Source organism: Aotus nancymaae, unplaced genomic scaffold (assembly GCF_030222135.1).
Source record: "Aotus nancymaae isolate 86718 unplaced genomic scaffold, 86718_ANA_hifiasm-v0.15.2.pri h1tg000006l, whole genome shotgun sequence".
NCBI lineage: Eukaryota > Metazoa > Chordata > Mammalia > Primates > Aotidae > Aotus > Aotus nancymaae.
The window spans coordinates 87,903,142-87,919,513 of NW_026988417.1; the positions used below are offsets into that span (position 1 = coordinate 87,903,142).

General features: G+C 37.3%; 1 protein-coding gene across 12 annotated transcripts in view; it reads left to right on the forward strand.

Annotated features, from left to right (window-relative positions):
• The window catches only part of BMPR1B (bone morphogenetic protein receptor type 1B), a 395,211-nt gene extending 379,040 nt beyond the window's left edge, over window positions 1-16,171 (forward strand). For all 12 annotated transcript variants that reach the window (XM_064369359.1, XM_064369356.1, XM_064369346.1 and 9 more), the window contains 3 exons: window positions 6,158-6,333; window positions 10,039-10,169; window positions 11,958-16,171. In XM_064369359.1, the coding sequence (XP_064225429.1) occupies window positions 6,158-6,333; window positions 10,039-10,169; window positions 11,958-12,083 (433 nt within the window). In that variant the 3' untranslated portion in view covers window positions 12,084-16,171. The remainder of the gene's footprint in view (window positions 1-6,157; window positions 6,334-10,038; window positions 10,170-11,957) is intronic.
• The last annotated feature ends 201 nt before the right edge of the window (window positions 16,172-16,372 follow it).

The following is a 16,372-nucleotide window of genomic DNA, read 5'->3' on the forward strand; positions in this document are numbered from 1 at the left end:
AAAAATCTTGTGTCTGCCCTCATCTAATGCATGATGGTCGAGAGCTTAAGGCATGCACTGTTCCCTGAGTCCACGGGGGTGCTCATGTTTCACTCTCCAGCCCGCTCAGGATCACAGCTGAAGGCTCCACTTTCAGCCTTTCTGCACTCACAGGCAGCCCCATGACTTCCCTCCCACAGTCGCACCAGCACCTGCAGTGCACACACGCCATCCCGGCAGCAGTGCTGTACTAAGGGCACGCTGGGGGCAGCACTCCAGGCACAGGCAGTAAGGGAGTAAGTGTACTGTCTGTAGATAATAAAATTGATTAAAATCCTACTTTTATTGTCACCATGTGCCACAGTTCTTAAACCAAGTCAGTGGTTAAAATATATCTCCCAGCAGGGTGAATGGGTTCCATCATCCCCTCCTTGGTATGTCCTTGCATCTTCAGAGGAGAAGAGGAAAACCTTAGTTTTCTGTGTCTTAATTTTCTTGTCTCTCTCTCTGTCTCAGAGTCTTTTCTTTTGCTCCCCTTCCCTACCCTCAAATCTGTAGCCTTCAGAACTCTCCCTTAGTTTGTGTCTTCCCTGGGGTACAAGAGCCACTTGGAGTGTCCATACACTTCTGAAGCCCTTTGATTGTTAATGTAGAGCTCATACTCCACCACTCTGGCATTTTCTGTATCATACCACTGTCATTCAAGTGACCTTGGTCAGAAATACGAAGTTGGTTTTCTGGCCTCTTCATATAATCCTAGCTGAGAGCAGCCATTGCATTTTGAGATCCAGATAAATGCAGGTATTAACCTCATTCCTCCCTGGTACAGTAGGGCATTCAGCATTATTCGCTGCCTATCTGGGAATTTGAAGGAGTTGTTTTCCCCTTTGCATATCAATTGATAACTTCTGTATACGTTGTGCCTTTTCCACATGATATAGTTGCTGGCTCCTCATTTCCTAAATACGAACAACTCAGGTTTGAAGATGTTTTTACTGGAGATTGTGATGGAAGGTAGTGCATAAAATTTAGTCCACCCGAATATTTCTTCCATTTTTTTTCTTTTTTACCCCGGCAGGGCTTAATGCCTAATCATAACCCTAGGCTAGAAGGACAGAACCCTTCTTCTCCCTCACTGACTTCCCCTTTACCCGCACCCTCTCAAGTTACTATTAATTTCTTACTCAGAAAATTATAGACATTTAAATTTTATCCTGTTCCAGCCCCACTGTCCCTAAATGTTTATTGATTTTTTTAGATGAGACCTCACTCTGTTGCCCAGGCTAGAGTGCGGTGGTGTGATCTTGGCTCACTGCAACCTCTGCCTCCTGGGCTCAAGTGATCCTCCTGCTTTAGCCTCACAAGTAGCTGGGAATGCCACCACACTCAGAACATTTTTGTATTTTTAGTAGGGATGGGGTTTCACCATGTTGCCCAGGCTGGTCTTGAACTCCTGGACTCAAGCAATTCACCTGTCTCCCCAAATGCTGAGATTACAGGTGTGAAACACCACACCAGGCTTTTTTTCTTTTTTATAATACTCATTAAAGCAAGATTTGAAAACAAAGCAAGCTTTTTTTTCTTGGAGAGGACTTTATCTGACATCCCTTAATTTGTTCTATTTTCTTCAAATTGTATTTTCATTTCCTTCTAATTCTACTTAAATCTGAATTTCTTTAGTACTCACAATTTAAGCCATGTTGGATCTAGCAGGAGTATTAATTAGTGAAGCATAAAAGGGCAAAATTGTCTACTCTTATAATTCTCTGAACCCTACTCTTTAATAATGACCCCTTTGTGCAAATATTTCCAACCCTTCTCCATGGGAAAGAAGAGAGAACATTTCTTCTGTGGTGAATGTAACACTCTTGTTTTTAGTGGAATATTTTCAGTTCTCCTTCATAGCAACTCATTTTCTCTGTAATTTTGTCCAGTTTATTTATATCACTTTTGTTCTTCCAGTGTTTATGACTATAACCTATCCTGTAATCCTTGAAATGTACATTTTTCTAGTTCTGGATCCTGCTGGGTTCTTTCAACTTCTAATATACTTAGAAATATATATGCTTATATTTGTGATATGTTATAAACATACACAAAAGTATAAAAATGAGGTACCTATATAATATAATATGAACAGATGATAACAATTTGCCTTGTTTTTCTCTGTTTTTATTATTTTTTTTAATTATACTTTTAAGTTCTGGGGTATGTGTTTGCAGATCGTGCAGGTTTGTTACATCCATGTGGTTTGCTGCATCCATCCCCCCATCACCTACATTAGGTATTTCTCCTAATGTTAGCCCTCCTCAATCCCCTACCCGCTGCTATCCTTCCCCTAGATCTCCACTCCCACCAGGCCCCAGCATGTCACGTTCCCCTCCCTGTGTCCATGTGTTCTCATTGTTCAACACCCATTTATGAGTGAGAACATGTGGTGTTTGATTTTCTGTTCTTGTGTTAGTTTGCTGAGAATGATGATTTCCAGCTTCATCCATGTCCCTGCAAAGGACATGAACTCATCCTTTTTTATGGCTGCATAGTTTTTCTTTTTAAAAGAAATAAAATGTTGACGATAGCCCTGTTGCAGTCCAGTTCTATTTCATTTCCTTCTGTCCCTCCCAGAAGTAACTAGTATCCTATTTATATCTCCTCTGTAAGATTTTATAATCTGACTTCATAGATGTGTAGCTACTGCAGTACATAGGATTGTTGTATGGGTTTGGAGTTATTGTCTCTGAGTCTACATCCCTTTCGCAGTATCCATCTTTTCTTGTCAACCTTGTTTCTTCCCTCCATAGCCCTCTGTGGACAAGGAGGCTAGAGGAAGCTCGTGCAGAAGGCACCCTGACCTTTTCTGCCTCCTCCTTTCTTCTAGAGCTTTTCGTCTGTTGTACTGTGTCTGTTGTCACGTGTACCACACAATCTGACTCTACTTCCACTCTCTTTTTCTTCCTTTATTCTTGGTACCCCAGTATTAAATCCCTTTAATTTCTATTTTTGGCTTTAAGATTAATACAAGTTGAGTTTTTCTCTGCCATTACTTTGGAACAGGTAAAATGATGTTACTGACAATCCAGGAAAGAAATGTAGTCTAATGACTTTCAATTATAGAAACATGCCTGAGGGAAGAAGGGGCAGAGTGAAATGTCTTGGAAGATCTGACTCTTTATAATCTCAGCTATGAATTACCTGTAATCTTCATGTTTGTTGTTTAAGTGTAATGCTAAAGTCACTTGCCAATAGGTTAATAGTGATCTTTCACAAAATTAGTTTGCTCAACAAAATTCTGTTTATCCTTCTAGAAATTGGTTAGATCGCATTTTATACAAACCAGAGATTTTTACATTTCTCTTTAAATTATCCATGGCGAAGTTTATTGTAAAGGAACTTTTTCTTCTTTCATTTAAAGTACATTATTTTCCTGTCATATGCAAGACACACTGAGAGGGATTGGGGCTGTGCCCTTTGGGGATCTACCAAATGATTATGACAAGTATTTGGGGCTCAAAAAAGTTTATTTTGGTCTTAATTTGGAAAATGGTCTTAAGTTGGAAAATGATTACTTATTCAAATGTTATTAGGGAGGATATTTATTCAGCTACTACTAGGGCAAACATCTAGGGTGGGAGTGGAAGGGGAAGAGAGAGGTGTTTTATTGTTGAACATGCGTATGTATTTAAGGGACTATGTAAGGGACTGACTTTTGGCATTTGATGGACATTCAAAATTCTTGAGTGTATGTTTTTGCAGTGTTTGAGAGAAAGAATTTAGATACAAACTATGTATAGTCCAACTGTCACAAATTTTAGTTCTATTAGGTCACAATTACCTTTCATTTTTCCAATAGATAGCTCTACATTACACATTCCATTATCTTTTCCTGACCTCCCAAATCCAAATAAACATTAAGGAGCTAAGAGTAAGAATGGAATGGAATTGTCTAAAATCTTTATCGGCTGTGGTCAGATTACACCTTTGGCCTTTCTAAATGCACTTCTGTGTGGATCGTTTTAAGATTTTTCTTGATTATCTTTCCTAGTCTGTTCTGGAATGTAATTGAGGTCTTTAACCATCTTCTTTTCATCTGCAAACCCCCATGTTTGTTTTCTCTGCATGGGACCCAGGACTTCTTACCTGGGGCCACCACCATCTTCCTCATGATTAAAAATTAAAATTAGAACATGCTGGCAACACATTAGTGAAATCCTTACCCTGTGCTCCCATGAGAGGTATCAGCAGGTGGAGTAGGAGAGAGTGTTTTATAACTGGAAGCAGAGCTTTTGTAGCATCTATTAAATCTGACCCGTTTCCAGTTTACCACTAAGTCTCTTCTCAGCATACTTTCCCCACCCCACTGTCATTTATCATTTATATATACAAACTAATGCCAGTTTTCTATTATGCCAGTAAGTGCTGAGAATTAAAATTTTAACCTCTTTTTCCAGTTTTAGAAAAGAGCCCAGAACACTGGGACCTGTGTTTGCATATGGTAAGGAATACCAGCTGTTTTGTTTTTAAATTACATTTTAACTTTTTTTTTTAACATCTTAACTTTTATTTAGGAAAACAGGCTAGTTATTATTGCATCTAGAAAGCCATGAGGGGCCTAATGAGTTCACTGATGACATATATGTTGAAATAATTTTAGATTAAGAATTTTAGCTGGAAGTATGTTTAAAAGGTTCTAAAATGAAGCTTTATATTTTAGTAAATGTAAAAATTTTGAGATATACAGAGGGACACCTGTGATACTTAAAATTTTCTCAAATGACAAAAAAATGACACCACATATTTCATGTTGGAGAAGTGGTTAAGGCAATGAGATCAAACCCAAAAGTTTTTTATTTTTTGTGGTTTCCTGAAGCCACTAGTGTTTTGCTAAGTTTGGTACTGATTGTCTGTGACAGCAAGATAAGTGTGATATTCGATAAATGAATCCGTTTTCCAGGTTGAGGAGAAATAGCATGTAAATACTTAGAGTCAATAAAGTGTAATGAAAAGAAAAAGCCAAAAAAGTTCTTGGGAACCAGGAGGTAGAAAGATTTATCCAAGATTTTCCACAAAGTTCAGTTTAATAACGAGTTTCTGTACCTTTTCTGTTTTATAGTATACCTTATTTGGTTATGGTCTGTTCATATGTCAGACCTAGGGTTTGTTACTTTTCTACTTAGTTCCTTTACTTTCTGATGAGGTACAGTGCTTAAGTATCTAATATGTACCTAGTACCGTTTTGGCAGGGCTTGTGCATGTCGACTCATTTAATCATGAGTCTAGTTATTCAGCACCCTTAGAACGTGGGCTGGAACTGTGGCTCCAGCTCACTGCACTGAGGCAGTGGTGCCCAAGGGCCAGTCTGCAGGTTGTCCCTCCATCATTAATTTTTTTGCAGTCTGTGGGAAGGAATAGTAAATGGGCCATGTTGTAAAATTTTCATAAAGCTAAAGATGTTATATTCCGTTATTGCTTTCCTGTGTTTTTTTAAAAAATTAAATGCTATTTGGTTCATGAAGCTATAGTGATAGTAGAAAGCTTTTTTATATGCCCTGCCTTGTCAGTGTGAAACAATTGCGTCTCCTTTTTACTTCTCTCTTTCTCCCCTTCTTCAACTTGTTTGTGGATCTAAGAGCTGTACAACACTTGGCTTAAAGAATACTGTTCCACACGAAATTGACATGTGTGCATGCTCATTTTAAGAGTAAAGTTTTTAAAATATGAGGGGAAGGAAGAGGATTTTTTTTTTAGGCATTTAATAGATTTTCAGCAGTTGTTTAGGGTATACATTTGATCTATTGGTAATGCAATTTTAAATGCTGCAGCTTCATTCTGACTGAGTTTCATCTTCATTGGTTTCCTTCTAACTTTTTAAGAGATGGCATCTCACTATGTTGCCCCGGCAGGCCTTGAACCCCTAGGCTCAAGCTATCCTCCTACCTCAGCCTCCTGAGTAGCTGGGACTGCAGGCATGCACCACTGCATGAGCTTGCCTTTCATTGGGTTTTAACCTGTAAATCTTTAATATAGCTTTTGGCAAGAAATGTTCTTCAAGAGAATGTTTTTATTCCCTGGAAGGTTTTCCTTTTCCGCCTTTCACTAACTAAAGCTGTTAAGAATCACCTTGATTCGTTTATGATGGTCCCCTTCAGTGCTGATAATGCTTTGCTTGACTTTTCCTTAGTGATACAAATGAAGTTGACATACCACCCAACACTCGAGTTGGCACCAAACGCTACATGCCTCCAGAAGTGTTGGACGAGAGCTTGAACAGAAATCACTTCCAGTCTTACATCATGGCTGACATGTATAGTTTTGGCCTCATCCTTTGGGAGGTTGCTAGGAGATGTGTATCAGGAGGTAAGAAACAGCGCTGTCTTTGAAAAGCTACTTTTGGAGCTACTATAAATCCTTTCTGATCAGAAATCAAAGTTACCATACTGTCTATAAGACCTGGTTTTATTTTCCTTTTTCTGCTGATGCAGTCATAATGCTTCCAGGAAATTGTATTTGACATCCTAGAATAATCTTTGACTGCTTCCTTTCTCCACCTGCCACTAGACACATTGTCAGCTTCCCCTTCCTTTTCAAGCATCACTGTTTTCTGCTCTGTGTATTGTCTAATCTCTCTCTTGGGTTCTTCCTCCAGCAGTTGCTCCATCAGATCAAACTCCCTTGTTTGTCCCTGCCAGTTTCTTTTCACTTAGCTGCTGGGCCCCATCCCCAACTCCATTCCCTGGGATTTCCTCTGCAGAGATGACAGTAATACATAAATGTGGGGTGGGACACCCATTTCTTTCCTTCTCTATTTATTTGTTATAAAACTTCCCCATAAAGCAATTTGAAAACATCAGTTTTTTTATCAAAAAGAAATTAAAGTATCAGTGTATTGTTATTGTTTATGATAATTTTTCTGCAAACATAAGGATTCCCTAGTAAAACCAATTATAAGAAACAAGAAGGCATATTTAAATATTCAGAAGTAATATTGCTTGTACTATTTTGATTGCTGCACAATCTGTCTTCAAGTAAATTCTGACACCTTTTAGGCAAGGCGCTGAATCTTCGTCTTTTCCGTATCAAGTACTCTGCATATTATTTCAGCATGGTTGTGCTCATTAAAAAGCTTTGATGCTTCTGCTGTTCCTCATAATGGCCAATTTAAATCCATCCTCATGAAAACATGAGTTTCCTGAAGATTCTGAAAGTGAAGCATGCACTTAACTAGTACTGAGATTTGTTCTTGTTCCTGCTATTTATGTGATGCCTTGGAGAAGCATCACATAAACTTTTCTTTGTTTCAGAGTTCTCCTCTTAAGGATCAAGTGAATTATTGTATCCACTTCTGTGGTTGTATGGTTTCAATGAATGTAAAGATAATGAGACCTGCCTCGCACATAATTGGCACTCAGTACATGTTAGCTATTATTACTATTAATAATTTTCATTTTGGTTGGTAGAGCCATAACATCTTTAGGTTTATATTTAAATATAAAGAAGAAACAGTTAATCAACCCACATTCACACTTTGATAGAAAGATCATCTTCAGTGGCACAATGCCTTCTAATCATCACTTTGGGAATTCTGAATCTGTTATAAGAAATTTGAAATAGAACCCATTCTCTTGTTCTCTCTGAAGTGAGAGAACTATTTTGTCCAAAAGGAAAGTTAATGCAGGAAATTTTCTCTAACCAGATATTGAGTAAATTTCATATTGTAAGTATAAAGAAGTAGTAACCAAAAAATTAACAAATTGTCTATGCCTTGATTTCATGTCTTATAAAGAGTAGTAAGGCTCATGTTTGCAATCCCAGCATTTTGGGAGGCCAAGCAGGGAGGGTCGCTTGAAGCCAGGATTTGAGGGACTAGCCTGGCAATAAAGTGGGACCTGGTCTGTTTCTCTATTTAAAAAATAAGTAGATGAGCTTTTTAAAAAAATAATATGTTTATACTTAATTAAGATAGCTTTGTGGAAGTTGAAGGTGTAGAGAACAAGATTATTTTGTTTTCTTGAACATCTAAAACAAACAGGGCTACAAGAAGCCTTTATTTGAAAGCCTGTGGGCCAAATACAGGAGAAATTATTCTCAGCTTAAAAACAATGTAGCTTTATGTAAACAACAGGGTATTAATTTGCATTTGCTTTGCTGGCGCTGTCTTGATTTGGACATGGAGATTTGCTATAATGTTGCCTTATTCTTAGAGATGTTGGAGTCCCTGCTCTGCCCCATACCAACTGAATGGCCTTGGGCAAGTTACTTAACCCGTTAGAGCCAAGTTTCCTCTTCTGAATAGTGTAGAGAATAATGTTATCCATAGACGCATTTGTGAGAACTTAATAAGATGAATTATATAGCATACCTAGTTCCATAATTGGGATATAGCAGGCTTTCAAGAAGTGATTTTATTTTATTTTTCCAGAGAGGCAAAGCATACAACATTCTATTTTCTAACATTTTATGAAGATATTAGAAGTTTTTTTTGGGCTTTCTAGTCCAGGCCCCATTGGGTAAAAGAGACACATCCAGATGTATGCTTTTCCATCTTTTAAAGGAAAAGAGAGATAGAAAGGTTTGAGGTTTCAAACATAGAATTAAATGTAGCTAACAGGAAATTTTGAAAATTTTGATTACATGGTATGGAGAAAGGAATAAGACCTATAATTCAACAGTTAGATTTGAATAATTCATAATTTTAAGTGGTGGGCTCTGGCTTTGTCTGCTGTAGTATACACACCTACCCCACCCCATCTATTAGTCCATCCACCAGAGGAAGATATGAGATGGGTTAAAGAGATGTGGGCTTTGCCTTCAAGCTGTTTCCAGGGCCACGGTCCCGAGAATTAGAAGAGGAGAAAGAACTGAAATGAAGCAGAGCACATCCTGCGTGTTAGGCCCTGCACTTTTCTTATCTCATATAGAGTTAAAATACAATGAAAGGAAATGTCAACATAGATAATACATATCATTATGCTGTGTGGTCACAGCAGGAGACAGGACAAATGGTGAGTTGGAATGGTCTGAGAAAACTTTTGAACCTTCTGATGGTTGATGATTTTATATGGATTTGAGTTTGCAAGAAAAGACAAAACACAGACCCCAGATTTTGGCAGAGTAAGCTCCCAGTGAATTTAATGATGTGGTGTATATCTGCCAACTTGATGGCATCATCTTTTTCAGGTGAAAAGCAATGACATTCCTATAAAAGATGATTTAGGATAGGGAGTAGGGGTGCTCCCAAAAGATTGTTCAGAGCAGCAGCCTCTAATGTAATTATTATGAGGAGTTAATCTGAGAAGGTGAAAAAGAAGACACTAGAAGCCTGCATTTTTAAAGAAGAGGAAAAAGGTAGAAATGAAATACTAGGAACCATAAAATGAAATAGAGTTTAGTGTGCATTTTTATGAAGATGCCATAGATTTGTATTTCTTAACTCTTCTTTTAACAATAAATATTTTTTCTAAGAGTAATGTATTCCTTATTGAAACTTTGGATAAATATAGAAAAAAATCAGATAATCCTTGGACCTAAAAAATTTATAGTTAATATTTTTGGGTGTCTATATATTTTCTAAATTTTCAATGTGCAAAAACACGTTCCTATAATTAAGCAGAAAAAATGTAAATCTGGCATTTTGTTCAAGTAGGATACACTTCCAAAGTTATTATGATGTTCATAGTTTCATACTATAGTAATAGAAACAGTTACGTGTGTAGTATGAGTTCAGGATGTGTCTTGCAAATTTTCATTGAGATTTAATATAGATTTGTCTTTTAATTTGCTCTTTATAAAATTGGAAATAAGTTTAAGATGCTTGTTTTACATAGGTTTTGGCAATTAGGAAAAAAAGGCTCGAAGACCTATGATAATATTTTTCATTGGGCTTTGTATTCATTTTTTTCTAAATTAGATTAAGCAGCATTTAGGTAAATATTTTCATGACTTATTTTGCTATTTTTCTGCCTAACCTTGTGTGTAATACTGATGACACTCTTCCTTTGAGAATAGTTTGTGTGTTAGACTTTTATTTCTACTTCACAGAAAATAATAAGAGCATATTTTTAGGTATAGTCGAAGAATACCAGCTTCCTTATCATGACCTAGTGCCCAGTGACCCCTCCTACGAGGACATGAGAGAGATTGTGTGCATCAAGAAGTTACGTCCCTCATTCCCAAACCGGTGGAGCAGTGACGAGGTAAGGCCTGAGGTAACCGTGTGGCTATGACCGACTTCTAAATTGACTTTTCTCTTTTCGCCAGAATTCCACATATTCATTATAGGAATTCTTCTTTGTTTGTTGGTGATGGCGATGACGCCTCATTGCAGTAGTTTATGTGAAGATAAGTGTAGTATATTAAATTACTTTGTTCCCCTTTTCCAATTTTATTTTGTCACTTCCAGAATACATTGAGTGAGTCAGTGTTTAGCCTGCATAACAAATAATATTATTTTCTTTTTTTATGATGTCATGACATTTGCATAAAACCTATTATTTCTCTGTGTTTTTTTAAAGCATCATGATTTTTCTCTGTAGCAAACTCATATACAGCATGCTCCCATTTTGATTAGAGAAAAAAGTAGGCATGTTAAAGGGATACAAGTTGACCTAGTTAAGATGCCTGACAGTGGTGGGTGTCTTTGTTAATAAGGACGATGAGATGCGATCTGAAGAAATCCACCTTCAGCTTGACTCTTAAGAATGTAGTGGTGCAACCTACATAGGTCTGGAAGGAGCTGCTAGGAAGGAGGAAATGGGTCTTGCTTTTCCTAACTCCTCCTCCTGTTCCACATTCCTCTCCTTCCACCCTCCCAGCCTTCAAACTCACCGTGTTCTAGAGTTCTCTGGTGGACTGGAATATTCAAGATGAGTTTGAAGCACTGCTGGGGGGCAAAAATAGGCTCTTAACAAACATATACCAAAGCACTGCAAAGGAGAGACAGAGCACTATTTCTTAAGTGTAAAAGCCATTTGAAAATCTCTGGGCCAGGTGTTGTGGCTCATACCTATAATCCCAGCACTTTGGCAGGCCAAGATAGGTGGATCACTTGAGTCCAGAAGTTCAAGACTAGCCTGGCCAATATAGTGAAAACCCATCTCTATTAAAAATACAAAAAATAGCCAGATGTGGTGGTACACGCCTGTATTCCCAGCTGCGTGGGAGATTGATGCAAAAGAATTGCTTGAACCTGGAAGGCGGAGGGTGCAATGACCCTAGATCATGCCACTGCACTCCAGCCTGGGTGACAGAGCTAGACGCTGTCTCAAAACAGATAACAACAACAACAATAAAAACACCCTTGGTTCATTGGTTTTGTGTCTAGTTACTAAAATGCTGAATAATGTATATGTTTTCCAGCGAGCTGTGCAGAAAGCTTTATGAGATGCTGGAGCCCTGTTATTGTAGGCATTTGGTGTTTCTTGAAGTCTCTTTGCTGAGGATTTCTTATGAAGTGAAATTGTACTTTTCAATAGGAAGACCAATAATTGATGTACCACAGGAGAAAGTTTTAGCGATGCTGTGCACAGGTCATTAATCTTGTTAAATGGTGCAGTGTGATTCTATTATTACAGCAGACAGCTGTGATTTAGGAATAACTGTGTTTGTTTGCATAGTATGGAATTGGATAAAAGATTTAAACTTATCAAGTGTTGTAAAAAATCTGGGAGTATAGAGTGGAATACAGACTCCCTGGGTATTTTTATGTTTGTTTAACACTAACTTCAAAGATATCCGTCTACAATCAGCAAAACCACCTGCTTGCTTTTGTCACAGAGAAGACATGAACATCTGTTTTAGTCATACATAATTTTGCATGAAAAAAAACTTAAGGAATTTTATTTCTACATGGTTTTAAGGGTACCTTTAAAAAATATATTCGAACTTAATGAACCTAAAACTGAAAAGCTACATTGTGTCAGGTGCCAGCCTTGCAGGTGATATGTTTTTCTAACATTACTCCAATTTGCTTTTCTCTTCCTTAGTGTCTCAGGCAGATGGGGAAACTCATGACAGAATGCTGGGCTCACAATCCTGCATCAAGGCTGACAGCCCTGCGTGTTAAGAAAACACTTGCCAAAATGTCAGAGTCCCAGGACATTAAACTCTGATAAGAGAGGAAAAGTAAGCATCTCTGCAGAAAGCCAATAGGTACACTTCTGTTTGTGGGCAGAGTAAAAGACATCAAATAAGCATCCACAGGACAAGCCTTGAACATCATCCTGCTTCCCAGTGGGTTCTGACCTCACCTCTCAGGGAGCAACCTGGACAAAGACAGAGAAGCTCCCAGAAGCAGAGATTGATCTGTGTCTGTTTGTAGGAGGGAGAAACCGCTTGGGTAACTTGTTCAAGATATGATGCATGTTGCTTTCTAAGAAAGCCCTGTATTTTGGGATTGCCTTTTTTTTTTTTAAGATGCTTTAATTTTGCCAAAATAAAACAAATAATGTGGATGGTTTAAGGTTTATAGTATTATAGTTTAAATAACAACAAGAAAAGTTCTTCCCAGGAACTCTGCTGGAAGGTAAATTAAAACACATGTCTTTCCTCACGCCTGTAATCCCAGCACTTTGGGAGGCCGAGGCGGGTGGATCACGAGGTTAAGAGATCGAGACCATCCTGGTCAACATGGTGAAACCCCGTCTCTACTAAAAATACAAAACATTAGCTGGGCACGGTGGTGCGTGCTTATAATCCCAGCTACTCAGGAGGCTGAGGCAGGAGAATTGCCTGAACCCAGGAGGCGGAGGTTGCGGTGAGCCGAGATCGCGCCATTGCACTCCAGCCTGGGTAACAAGAGCGAAACTCCGTCTCAAAAAAAAAAAAAAAAAAAAAAAAACCACGTCTTTCCATTGGTAAAATAGTGTTGCACTCTGTGAACCAAAAGACAGTCTAAGTTGGAGATCATAGAATGGAACTCATCTTAAACATACTCCCAACCCTGCCTGGGCCTCCTCAGACCACTTTGGCCATCCCTGCATTTTGGCCCACTATGGTAATGTGAATTCACTGGGTACAAACACCACCTGTCTAGGACCACACTTGGAATTCCTGCAGGTCGCCTTTTGCAGCTCTTCAGGCAATATGGAACAAATGAAGGTTTATGTGACCCTAATAGAAGTAATTGTTGATAGGCGTTCTTCAGAACCACTTCATGTTTCTAATTGTGTTAGGCATCGCTTTCGTGATAAAAATCCTTTTCATTAAACACAAAGAAAGTTTTTTTTAATGTGCAGAGGATAGACCTGTGCATGCTTTTGATCTCTCCATCAAAGGATCAATATTAAATAAAATTGTCATGAGTTGTGTTGAAGACAGGGTGCTTTAAAATAGAGGTAATTTGCTCTTGTGTTGTAAGAGGAACCTGTCAACAAAGGTAGGGAACGAGGGTGATGGTGCAGATGGCTTGTATCATATATGCAAAGGAGCCAGTCTTAGAAGCACAAGAAAAAAGTGTGCATACCTTATTTTGTATAGATAAAGATGATGTCTTTTTGTTACTGTCTTTTTTGTATGTGTCTGAGATAAAGGATAGAGAGAAAACATCTGTCAGGCTAATTTAACTACATTTTATTTTAAAAATAGAGAAGAATAACCTCTAGATGGGACAGCAGAGGAGAGTTAGAGGAGGCCACAATATATTATGGGCTGCTGTGTTTTATCATTCTAAAACAATATGGATCTAGCACGTATATTTTAAGTGATCACTTCACATCTTAGGAATGCCTACTCATTTTATTTCATTATAGTGATGTTCAATTCACTATGTAATTTATTATATTTTCTTTTCTGTGGCACTTATATAAAATATCTCTTCACCTACTTAGTTCTACAGGATTTTAACTAACTTTGGAGCAACCTGAATAAAATCATTGAAAGGGCCAATATTCTTTAGCAACAGAAGTATAATAAAGTTTAAAGTTGTACACATCCTGCTCAACTTTATTCATGTACATTTCCTTACTGTGATTTTCTTTTGCTTCTTAGAAATTCTGTAGTGGTTAGTGGTTAGTAAAGAATTTGAAAGTACTTTCCCCTGACTTTTTTTTTTTTTTAAGACATTCCTTCCAGAATACTCCAGGGGGCAGTGTTTTATAACACATTTTCCCCTCTGGGTGACTGAAGGATGGAGGATTTTTGAAAATTTGACAGCTACTTGAAACATGAGAAAACATTTTCCTCACTTCTCAAGTAGGTTTGCAGCTGGTAACTTGTTCATCCAGAAAGCATTCTAAAGCAATGAGAGTTTGTGAGCTGTGCTTACAGTTGGGGAGAATCATAAGGATTCTTTCTGTATTTTGCATTCACTTCCCAGTGCTTCATAGCCACATTTTGTTTGTAAGTAAGAAGAATTTCATAATCCTTGAATTTGGGGGAAAAAAAATCGTGTTTTTAAAGAGTGAAACAGTTGGTTCCAAGTAGAACTGTAATCAGAATGCTGCTTTTATTGATATTAAAAATAACTTCAATAATAATGTAAAGGTTCCTTTCTCTTGTGTCAGTTATATTCTTAGGAGGAATATACGGTTAGAAGGAATATATCTTAGAAGGAATATATGGTTAGAACTAAGTGTGACTAATCATCTGAGCCCTGGAGAGAAACTTCAGTGCCTCTAAACAGGTTGTCTACAAAACAACAAGTAAACATTTATGCCAGTTAAGTGGGACATGTTTGTGTTTCTTGGGTTTTTCCTAAATTTAAGTGAGGTTAGGCTTACTTTATAGAGAAAATTATGTTTTCTTTTTGGTAAATACTTGAACATGGATAACTTCAGATGAGAATATTTTGTGAGGAGGTGATGGTTTGAAATTAAGCTAGATTTCTAGGGAGGTGTTGGTTCCAGTGAAGAATGGGAGGAAATTAAAATAAGTCTTCAGAATTCTTCTGTATTATATTTATTTGGTTGCTTTGGAAAAGATTGGTAGCTTACTTTCTAATCCCCAGTCTAATTTATTCACTATTAATATTTTAAAATTATTTCTGAGATACTTAAAAAGACCCACTTAGTGATTATAGTCTCTCAATGAAACAAGAATTTATTTATAAGTAGATTTTTCTCTTTATCTTACCAAAATCCACTTTACTTACATAATACTAAATTGTTCTTAAAGACTACCTACTCATTTTCCAATAATCCTTTATTATTTCAAAATTTCTAGCGGCTCAGAAGTGAATTTTATTTGTCTTTTATTTGAACAAATGAGAACCCAGAAATTAATAATGTAGTTTATTGCTTACTGTCAGGACTATTTCAAAGACTAAGAGTTTCTTCTAACTCCTCCCTCTCAAAGGAATCCTAAAGTATTAGTTGTTAGATAAGTTTTGTATGCTAAGGTATTCAGGTTTATTGTTTATGTATGTGTGTATATATATAAATATATATGTATATATAAATATTATGTTCAGTTTGGAGTCTGGCACAACTCCATTATGTGGATTAGAGAGTAAAATATTATGGATGATAAAGTACTTAATGAAACATAATATTTATTTATAAAAGTGTGTAGATTGTTAAATCACAAGAAGAGTGCTATGAGCATTATGTATGAGGAAGCAGGTCTTTGACCTCCTGGAAAGCACCGCTCAAAAGTCATTAGTGACCATTTTTGAATTCCCCAAACAGAAAGCTTCTTAGAAAACATGCTGAGATTTTATTTACAGGGAATTCTTTGACACATTTCGATTGGTGTGTAGTCAAGTATAGCAAGTACTTAATGATGACTGAATTTCATGTTCCTGGAGTCATGCATATTCATTAGAAGTTTTATGTTGTTGCTCTGATCTGATTCTTCTTTGTTTGTGGGTGGAACGGCACTGAGAGAAGTATAGTTTTTTAAACTTGAAAATGTTCAGTAGTTATATTGCCTTAGAAAACCGAGACACATAGTAGTGGAAATGAAAGAAATGGCATCAGAAGTGACTTAATTTAGCCATTATGATTCCTCCTGTAAAACAAAACAGAAAAAACAATGCCATATTTTTTGGAGAAAAGTTGGCAATATAGGGGTTTTGTTGTCTGTTTCACAAGAAGACTCATTTGTGTTCTTTCGGGGAACCAGTGCCTTACAGATTCTGTATATACTGTAATTATTCAGGACTAGGGAACAAACAATTGTATTTGTTACAGATTGTATATGGCTTTGTTTTAACATTCCCCTAAATAAAATGGTTTCATTCTCCCCTTGGAGAAAAACATGACTGTTATCTTATAGTGGCGCTTGCTTGCTTATTTATTTATTTATTTTGTCTTTGGAAATATCACATTGTAACAGGTGGAAAGGCACAGTGAAGGAGGCAGATGCAGGTAAGTTTTTCACATTTCATGGCAGGGGGACAAGAGAAACAGGCTGATGTCTTCTACTTTCTTTGTGAGGGAAACACAGTCATCTGCTGAGAAGG